This window comes from Glycine soja, chromosome 10, assembly GCF_004193775.1.
Source record: "Glycine soja cultivar W05 chromosome 10, ASM419377v2, whole genome shotgun sequence".
NCBI lineage: Eukaryota > Viridiplantae > Streptophyta > Magnoliopsida > Fabales > Fabaceae > Glycine > Glycine soja.
This window is the reverse complement of record NC_041011.1, coordinates 52,277,707-52,288,706: the sequence shown is the minus strand read 5'-3', so window position 1 is coordinate 52,288,706 and position 11,000 is coordinate 52,277,707. Positions and strand designations below refer to the sequence as shown.

The 11,000-nt window shown below is 34.3% G+C and overlaps 1 protein-coding gene across 1 annotated transcript; it reads right to left on the bottom strand.

The window, feature by feature from the left end:
* Positions 1 to 1,862: 1,862 nt before the first annotated feature.
* Positions 1,863 to 3,751, bottom strand: LOC114369167 (protein ASPARTIC PROTEASE IN GUARD CELL 2-like). The gene has a single exon (XM_028326358.1). The coding sequence runs from the start codon at positions 3,500 to 3,502 to the stop codon at positions 2,075 to 2,077; it is 1,428 nt and encodes a 475-aa protein (XP_028182159.1). The 5' UTR covers positions 3,503 to 3,751; the 3' UTR covers positions 1,863 to 2,074.
* Positions 3,752 to 11,000: the final 7,249 nt, after the last annotated feature.

The following is an 11,000-nucleotide window of genomic DNA, read 5'->3' as shown; positions in this document are numbered from 1 at the left end:
TATTCAGCTATAGTGTACTGCGTATTCATTTGATGTCAATAACCATTTGATGCATACAACTTTTTGTCTTGTTTCAAAATAACGATTTTGACTGCAGTAAAACTTGATTTTATAAAAATATAATGTTTGGTTAATGCCACGTAAAATTGAATTTGTCTCAAAACTGCACTGTCGCTAGAAGTGATAGGGAAAAACATTTTTTTTTATGAAGATAGAGAAAAACAATTAGTTTTACTTGAAAATCAGTTTTTGAACAAAATTAATCTTATAAATTTAATTTCATTCAAAACCTACTTTGCAGGCATCTAATCACCCAACTATTGTTACTAACGTGAAGACGCAACGAAGTTTTGTGTGCATACGCTGTTGAATGATTTTATCAAAATTCCTAATGACTTATCAAACTTTATGAAATTTGTAATAATTTCTTCCCACTAAATCTAATCAAAAGTAGCGCATTATGACTATATACCTCGCGGATTATTTATTTAATTTTGTAAAATGTGTTAACATTGCTTTTGATACTCCTCTGATGTTAAATATAAGAATTTTTTTTCTTAAGAAAATTTTAATTAATTTTATCGTTATTTTAAAAATATTTTTTATTTAATTGAAGTTTTAGTTTTATTGATTATTTTTTTATCCTTGATATCAAATTTTAATGAAAGGTAAGTTAGAAAAAAAATTATATTTTAATTAAGGATGTCATTAAATATGATTAACTAATTTTCTTAGTTAGTATGTGATATTTTTTTCTTATATTTCTTATATTTGAGACTAGGGAATTACATGCAAAGGATTTATCAAGCACACAAGGCATTTGTTGTAGTGACTAGATTTTGTGATCGCATTCATATTTTTGGTATATTTTCATATTCAAAGTACAAGTCAATAACAATGGCATGAACGAACAAGACTCTGCTCAGAGAAGTTCTTACCTGTTGATATTAACTACATCAATAGAAGATATAAGGATTACTTAATGGTAAAAAGTGAAGGAAAAAAGGATAGATCATAGATTTAAATTTATCAGTTAATAAAAGCAATCAAACTAATCACTAAAAATTGGTGATAAAAAAACTGCATCAGACGGTTGGTAGAAATATCAAATACATCAAAGGCTTCTGACATTGACGAAATAACGACGAGGGTATAAAAAACTGATGATTTTGTCAAGTGCTTTTTCTGATGCGGTGTCTAAGTAAGAAAAAAAATGCAAAAGTATATCCTATATGATCTTAATCTCTGATGAAAGCGTACATTACTTGATTCCCTTTCCTTTCACCAATTTTCACCAACAGGGTCTTACTTTATGATGGGCCTGTAAAGTGCTAACAAAGCCATTAGGACTGGACAAGAGAAGTATCTATCATTTTCACCGCTAAAATTACCACATTGATGTAAGTGTTTGCGCTTGGTGCTAATAATCAACCACATTAAGGAATAAAAAGAAAAAAAGACAACAGTGATTTATCTTAATAATCTTAGATCCCTCATATCGAGGTTCCAACAAAGGTAGACCAGAGTCCCTATTGATGGTTTCACATGCCCATAATGGTGGTGGCTCCCCTTCTCTCATGATTCAATTGCTCTACCAGCTTTCAAACACACACAGAAGGGGGAATCTTCGTATGTGAAAGAAAGAAAAAAAAAAAAAGGAAAAGATGTCAGAGCAATGTCCACCCACCAGTAGCGAGACTAAATCATTTTTCCTCTTCAAATTGAGTAAAAGTATTCTCTTGGATCCAATATGAGTCCACAACATAAATATTACTCAAATATCCAATAGAGCAAATGAACTTTTCTATGATTCTTTTGAGCGCTCATTATATTTAGCTTAAGTTGAGTGAACCACTTTCGAATAAAAAACACTAGAAACTTCAAGTTCCATAAAGCATTACTTTTAGCATCTCAATCAAAAACCGAAACAACTTATTATTTTAAATACAATAGTTAATTAATTACCACATGCACGACGACCTAGTTGTTTCTTTTATATGTGACATGACTAAGACTAGAAAAATTCATATCGTTGGTTGATATACATGGCAATGGCTATTACTATTACTATTACTCAACAAACATTGGGTCCAAATCCCACAAACCCATTAGCTCCATCAACCGAAATCTGAATCCCTTCTTGCTGAATATTTCCGATGATGGAAAGACCAGAAGAAGAAGGAGCAAAGGCGAAGCAAAAAGTTCCCACGTCATCGACTGGGATCAAAAAGTTCCTAGCTGGCAGGGTCAAAATAGGCCCACCCGAGAAGTAAAACGACACGGTTGGAACCCGAACCGACACAAACCCGAACAAGTCATAACACGTGTCAAAAATGGATACTCCCGAAGCCCGGGGCAGGTTCGTGGTCTGGGCAATAAAACCATCCCGGAAAGCCTCATACGCCACCGTCGGAAGCCGCGTCACGGCGGTCCCGGTGTCCATAACAACCCCACCATCGCCCAATTCGGATAGTTTAAAAACATCTTCGGATATGGACACCCGCAGGCCCCCAACTCCCAGGCCCGAAAGCCCAATGTAATAAAAACTCTGGGCTCTCGGGTTGTGGATCAGGGGAACCCATGCAGCGCCTACGGGCATTGCTTCTCGTCCGAATTCGAGTAATCCGGACGACTCGATTCCCCTGCTGACCAAACAATAACTAAAGGCACCGCCGGTCTGACCTCCGAGTTGGCCCACAAAGGACATGGGCCCACCTCCGAGGCCCAAAAGCCCGGCGGCGCCAACGAACATTCCCTGGTTGTGGTGGCCGCACCCGATGGCCACGTTTCGGATTAGGGTTCTTCCGAACGTGATTGTCTCGAGTGCGAGTGTGCCTTTGGTGTAGGAGCCGTCGCCGTAGGAAACTTCGTAGCGGCAGCGTCCCTCGTGGCAGGCGGCGTTGTCGACGTGGCTGCAGACGGTGGAGGCGCAGGAGACGCCGGAGAAGGAGGAGGAATCGGCGGGGTTGAAAACGGGGTCGGATTGGTGGTAGCATTGGGTGCAGGGTTCGCATTGGACCCATATAATGTCGCTGCCTGAGTCCATGACCACGTACTGGTTTCGAGGTGGGCTTCCAACTCCGATTCTCACGAAGTATTCTCCGCTTCCTTGCTCCATTCCGGAAACCACGTCCGACCCGAATGCCTCCGCGGCGTAGGTGGGTTTTCCGGCGGCGAGGCGCCGGAGGAGGGCGGCGGCCCTTTTGGTGTCTCGCTGCATTCGTGCATTGAATCGGGTTCGGTGGTCGTGGTAGGTGTTAAAGGTGGGGACTTTATCTCTGTGAACTAGCTTCAGTTTATATTTTGCTGATGAAGATGCTTCGGTGGCACTGTTGAGTTTTTTATTGTGGGGGTGTTTGGAGGGTTGGGTTGGGTTTGGGTAGAGTTTGGTTTCTGTGAGGATTATTTGTTTGACATTGAGTTGTTGGAAATGAGGGTATGATATATTGTGGGAAGTGGAGATGGTAAGAAGGAGTGAGAGGAGAACCAGAACTGTGAGCATGGTGTGATGATGGGAGGAGTGTGTGTTGTGTGGGGGGAGTGAGGAGGGATTTATTTGGTTGGGTTTTGGGAGTGTGGAGAGGGAAAAAAAGGGGTTTGTTTACTGTAGAAATAATTGTGTGGAGGAGAAGTTTCTGTTTTTGTAGTTTAGTGTTTGGAATGATTTATTTGAGTCTGAGAGGGTGAGTGAAAAAAAAAGGGGCATGCATCTCTGACCCTGAGAGTGGTGTTGACGGACGAGTGGTGAGTTACAGCAAGATGGAAAGGTAGTTGGTGGTAGTGGTGGCACATAATGTTTTTGTTAAGGGATTTGATATTGTAAAATCATGGTTATTAACTTTAGATTTTGTATATTCATTGTGCATGTTTTGTCTTCACCTACTTTTTTTCTTTTATTCACCTGCTGTTGGCTACTACATTTACATTGTGTGTACTACAAGTGCTCAATGACCAAATTACCGGACGATAGTGTGCTTGTTTTGCATATTTTTACTTTTATTTGAATGTTGTCTTTCATTTACTCATGATGTTAGTGCTAAGAAGATTAACTTGTGGCATGGTTTTGGAGAAAGGGACGGGCCCTTGGAGGGAAAGAGAGGGGAGACCTTTTTTTGGGTCACGCCAACATGATCTGTTTAATAGGAAGAGAAAGGAGGATTAGTAGTACTGCTATGTGGGGAAGAAAGTGATCAAGGACATTGACCTTGGTACTGATTGTATTTCATTACATTAGATTAGATACGGCAAAGTTGCAAGAAATTTCCTAGTTAGACCAGAATAAGAAGGAACGAAGGGCAGGTACACTTACACAATAACAAGATTGGCTATATATTACACAAACATATGATTTCAAGAAAGAAATTACTGCATTGATAGAGAGGATAAAAACAAAAAGAATGAAAATAAAAAAAGAGATATTTAAATTAAAATAGATTGCAAATCTTAAAATAGATTTAGGACTCACATGAAATCTATACCACTGTTCCTCTATTTCCCTCCCTATCCCCTCTATTTCCTCCCATCAAATAAAGCATAAGACTTAAGTTAATATGTTAGATGAAATGGAATTAAGTATCCTAAAAGATACTATTATTAAATCTATTGGCAAAATGAAAAACAATATATATTATCAAATTATCAGCTTGCCCGTTTGTAGTACGGTAATATTAAATTTAGTTGTTGTTCAGTGTACTCTATTTTTTAATTGCACTAACAGTACAAGAATGTGAAACTGTGTTGTTGGTTGAGGGTGCGTTGATATACAATAGAAGGAATAGGAATTATTAGTTGTGGAATACAGGCTTAACTTTTCCATCAATTATTTGCAAAAAGCAGAAGAAAAAATTGTGGATTCCAAGCATTAATTCATTTGTTGGGCTCTGTTTATGCATGTAACATATATTATGTATCACTTTTATAATCATTGATTCATGCAATGTCACTGTTCTTTTCCCCTGTTTGGGTTTGCTAAGAGGGAATTAGTTGGAACTTAATTACTTTATTGACTAGGATACGCGCCAGCTTTGCTTTCAGCTTAGTATAAATAAAGACTAAAGACGAAGTCCTCTCTTCCTTTCCCTCTTTTCTTCGGTCTGTAATCCAAATATCCAATACGTTCCTTGAATAGCGTGAAGCTTCAAAAGTGAAAGACTTCGATTTTTTTTAAAAGAGAATATTATTGTGAAATACTATTGATTTTATGATGTTAGCCTTTTTTAATGGGAAACTTTCAATGGGCCTTTGGGTACAATAATAAAGAAAAAGAACACGAACAGTCACCGACCTTAGTCACCCCCACCTTAGTATGATGCTAGTAAAACAATTCTGATTTTTTTCACCTATCAATAAGCACTTATTTTATACCTATTTTTACTTTATTTTTGTTTCTCATTACACAATAATTATCACATTTATTATTTTATATTTTTTTTTCTTTGATCTCATTCAGTTGGTTAAATAAAATATTATCTTTGATTCCTATGAATAAAAAAAATAATCAAAAGGAATGTTAGATTTCTAAACAAAGGTGATGTTGTTTTAATAACCAACATCTATTTCCATTAAATATAATTTAGTAAACAATCGCAAGTGTGTCCAGCCTAACCTAGTGCTTCTAAAACCCTCCCCCTCCTCCCCCACTTTTTTGTGGGCAAATTCTAAAATGCCACTGGATAGTGGATACATAACCACTGGATACAATACCTAATAATTCCTGCAAATATCGGTGATGTTGGTGTGTTTAAAGGACACGCACGTGTGATGTGAAGGGCAGTTGGGTAAAGGACAATATACTTGTAAACGAGACACAAAGAAGAGTGAAAGGTGCATATATATTATACTGACAACATGTTTGTTCTACAAGCATACGTATATGCATGTCCATATATACATGTAACAATTAATACAATAATTGAACAACATGGATCTCTATGACTCTATGTTCTATATGAGTGTGAGCCTTAAATCAGCACAACCACAATCATGGTCATTCAGTGGGACAAGTAACTGTGCATTTCTCTCTTTAAAGAAGAACTTTGCAATTCGTCAGAGCCCAACACACTGAGAAAGTGTTTCAGTGGAATTGTGGGACGAAGGGCACAGAAAGATAACAACAACGTAGGTTAATCTTTGTTGTGCTTATAACAAAACTTCTAGGATTTTGATCATTAATGGTCTAAACTCCCTTCTCATACATTGACTAACTAATTTTGAACCAAATAAAAACAATGAATCCCTTGAATCATGAAGGACTATTATTAATTTTAAGCTAAGGCTTAACTGATCATAAATATATATATAAAAAAAAAATTTATATCAAATAATGTCATGAATCGCCAAAGTTGATCAACAGGGGAAATTCGCTCTAGGTTTCTGACACCTACCCATATTTTCAAAAGCAATGTGTCTGGACTTTTTCTTCTTCTTTTAATTCCGTTGATATTATTTGTAAGGTATTGACCAGTTATTTTACATTATATATATGTTGGTTGAAAAGCGATGTTTCTTTTCTTGCCCAAACCGTGCATCTATTGCGATTAATTGATAAAATACAGGTTAAAATATATTAAAGTTCGCATCACCTTTCCCCCCTTAATAAGTGGGTTACTAGTTTAAAAGCAGATTGTTTTCTTTTACACATTTGATATTATTAAAAAAAAAAGAAGCTCTAAAATGGCGGCTGAGCTCATCCTGGTATGACAATATTTGGCAGCTAATATTGATTGGAGTGATAGGCAACATAGGGTTAGGGGATCTTGCAAACTTCTCTCATCCTTTTTCTAATAAAATCTCCTTGCTAAATGGGTTAGGATTAATGAAGCATAAAGTAAATATTACTATTCAAAATGTTCTTCCACGAGTATCATGTTATTTGAAAATTTATTAATTGAAACTAGCTAGACTAATTTTGTTTTTAAGAAATTGGTTAAAATTAACAAAAGATGGAATTGAATTTCAACACCTATTGCTAGTGGGAACATCAAGAGCTCTCCAACTCCCCTAAAATTTTGAAAGTATTTTTCTAGGATGAGATATTCTAACTCAAATTTCAGATATTTTTTAATGAAAATTAATATTGTTATTTAAATGTTAAAATTTTGATCAAAATTCACAATGGAATTCTCTCCCTCCCCCCTCCCTCCCTCCCTCTCTCTCTCTCTCTCTCTCTCTCTCTCTATATATATATATATATATATATATATATATATATATATATATATATATATACATATAAACCAATAAATTTTGAAAAATAAGATCTAAATGAACTAAACTTTAATAAACGAAAAATAAAATCTATTCATATCTAAAAGATAAAGTCAAAAGTCCTAGTTAAGAAAAACAAAATTAAATGCCTTTAAAAAGAAGATAATTTTTTTAAATTCAAATTCAAAATTTTCAATAACAATTAATTAGTTAACAACTCAATTTACATAAGTTGTGATTGTACGTATATCACTCACTTTAGTCACTTAGCTTAAACGTATGAGAAGCAAGCGCATGCCACGTCCAAATAATTAATAAACGACGGAACCATTAGAATTTAATGCTTATTCCTATTGGATTAAGACATAAAGTCCTACTAAAAAAGAAAACCATATAAACATGTTTCCACTTCTCCTAATTAAAATGTCATAAAGATTTGGTGTCATGATATGGTGAAGTATATAAACATACGAATGAAGAACAAATTGTGACAAAAAAGGAGCAAGAGGGACAAGATACGAAGGATATTCAAATGTATTAATGCTTATTAATACGACAAGACCAACCAAGAAAGATATTATTGATAAATGAGAGATAATAGTGGGATTGTCACAAACACAATAGAAAACTAATACTTGAGTTTTAGAAATGTACAAGGACATGCACGAGTTCTCAATAATTGAGCCATTATTACTACCTAAAAGTTGCTCTTATATTATATAAGAGAACCAGGAATAATTTTTCCTTCTCCAGCTTTTCCAAGTCAGCAAGGTATTATATCTCATATCTAAATGCATGTAATAGTTGGAGATCAGGTTGCTGTGTGCTTAAGGATTACATAGAACCAAGTTAATTTTTTCATGGAAGAGACTATTAATTTAGCACTGGTTAAAAGTTTAAGTGAGTCAATTATTTAAAATAGTAAATATGTATTTTGCATTAGAATCTTTTCTATTAATTTTATAATTATTTTCTGCTAGTTTACAGGTTTGGCTTGTGGTTTTAATGTAATTTATAGATTAGATAGAAAATCAAAACTTAATTATTTTGCATCATGCTTCTTCCTTCAGAGACTCAGCAACCAAAAGCAGGGTACAGAACGAACCACTTAATAATTCGTCAATTTCTGATTGTCGTTATCCAAAATCAATGGAGATTATTCTCGAAAAAGATAGTGTGGTAGTTTTTGTTGGCTTCATTAAGTGGACATAATAAAACCATTACAAAATACGATATTATATATATAAAATTAATAATTATTTACTTTGTTCCTAATCATGAAATGAAAGTCTATACAACGAATCTCAATCTTGTATTTAGATGCCGTTTATATCAGATAATTTGAATTAGCATGGTCCCCATTGGATTCCAAGTGCGATCGTACCAGCTGTAATAATGCTTTGTCTAGCCAATGTTCATAAATTCAAACTATAGCTATTAACAATTTAACTATCAAGTGTTTGTTGTTAACTTCTGTTTTTCATCAATGTCGGTCTGAATTAACGATAAATTTTTTTTATTCTATTTGGAAGCCAATTTCCAAAAAGTGAAAAATTTAAAATAACGTAGGTACGTCATAAAAACATACGAATCTATAGGATATCTATCTATAATAGATTTGCGCTTGGAAGAAGTTCACAAACGAAATCATTAAGCTGGAGCCGGATATTTGTTTGTTAACAATGGAAAAAGAACATAGACGAATACAAAGATAAAAGATTAACAAAACAAGGGTTTCCACTTTCCAGTGGCATGCATATATAGAGCCAAATCAAACTTCAACACTTGAAATTTCATATAAATTTACGCAGCTTCTATACTATAATTATTGCCCCCATATTACGTGTGATAGATTCGATGACATACACGTATATTGTTAATTTAAAAAAATAACGTTATCCCTCAGGATTTAGAGTCCTCTTCCAATTGATTATTAGATGGCAGAACTCACTGAACGGCGCTTAGAGTTCATTGGATAAATAAAAATAATTTGATAGCCAAGATTCACGTGTTCTTATATTATAATTTTGAAAACTAATTTTGTAGAACAAGATTCATGTTTCTTCTCAATTAATCTACTCATTACCCTCTCTTTCCTATTACATCGTGATTGATCTCCATATACAATTTAAGAGAACGAGATTAGTCCATCCATTGCAATAATTTATATTTTCCTATTCTGTAAATCAAATAACAGTGGAAATGCATGTTCTGATTTCCTAGCGAAATAAGGCAACTCCTCGGACTATGGCTGTTATATGTTACAAGCTGCCCCTGCTGATATGCTTTTCTTTGTTACTGGCGGATGATATAGGAATCCATCACGTTAGAAGCTAGTTTTTTTTTTTGTCTCTGTCCTCCTTGTTTTACTGATAAAAATATCAAGTAACAGTTCTAATAGGTTACTGTTTATAACTTATTTTAATATATTTGAGTTGTGTTTAGAATTTATATATAGTTGCTCCATACATGCTTCAGTTATATCCATAACATACTCCCATCAAGTAATGTTTGACCTCCTGTACTGCAGTGTTAGGGAATGTATGCATCTCTTGAACAATGAAACTAGGCCTGCATATTGGAATTGGAAGTTAAAAATAGGGTCTCTCTCAACTTTTGTCTCTGACTACTCACTGGATGATGGTCAACAGGTTAAGTTGGCTCTGGTGTTAGTAGCCTAGTAAATTCAACATCAAACAAAAATGCAAAACCATGTAGCAGTGCTGGAGAAAACAGAAAATATGCATCAAGAAATACCAAGATATTACAGGCATGATAAAGTGAAGAAGAATTATTTAGTAAATTGGCAGAGTAACTAAAACAAAAAAATATTTGAAGGCTTTAGAGCTGGTCGTGAACAAAAGGAAGTTGACAAGTGAAGGATTTGCTTTAAAGAGTAAAGTGAGGAGTTTTTTGATTGAAAAATCAATGGTCGGATCATATTAAAAGCATACAATTAAATGTTTAATAAAATATGTAGCTATTTAAACCTCTCAACCATTGATTTTCTAATCAATGGGTATGACTTTCACTTTAGTCTCCAAAGGAGTAAAATCAGAACAAGGCAATCTGGGTTGGACCCACAGAATTTGAGACGAGCAAGGGGAAGAAGAAAAACTAGCATCATTGATCTGAACAAGGGAGAGGTGACACGTTAGCTGTAAACAGAAATTGTAGCAGCAAGATTCAAAAGATAAATACTAAATACATACGCTACTGAAATGGAAGGGAAAGCAACAGAAAGTCAATTTAGTGCATTTGTCGTAAATATTTTTTCATTTGCCTTCCTTCATTATTCTTATTTTTTTATAATTTTTTTTATTTGCCTTCCTTCATTATTCTTATTGATTAATAGTACTTAAATAGGAGTATTATTTATATTTATTGGTCAGTTTACTTATTTGATAAACGAAAACTTGTATTCATTAAGAGAAGTACAAGTTGACAAAACACACAATAAAATCATATTTTATTGTGTATTTTTTTGGAATCCCCTCTTATGTAACAGAAACATGAAAAAGGTATTCTCAAAATAAACTTTTGTAAAACACAGGCTGTGAATAGAAAAAGGTAGGTGAGAATAACATCTCACCAAATTTTACTATTTTAGCCCAACTCTTCAAGGGTGGATGGGCCAAACAAACCGGCCGATTGAGTATTGACTTTTAAAATAAAGGCCTTTTGTCTATAAATTTGTTCTACACTTAATATTTTTTTTAATTTTTAAAAATTATCCCTACTAATAAATATAATTCAAAGGAAAAATGTAATAATGTATTTTTTTAATATATAAA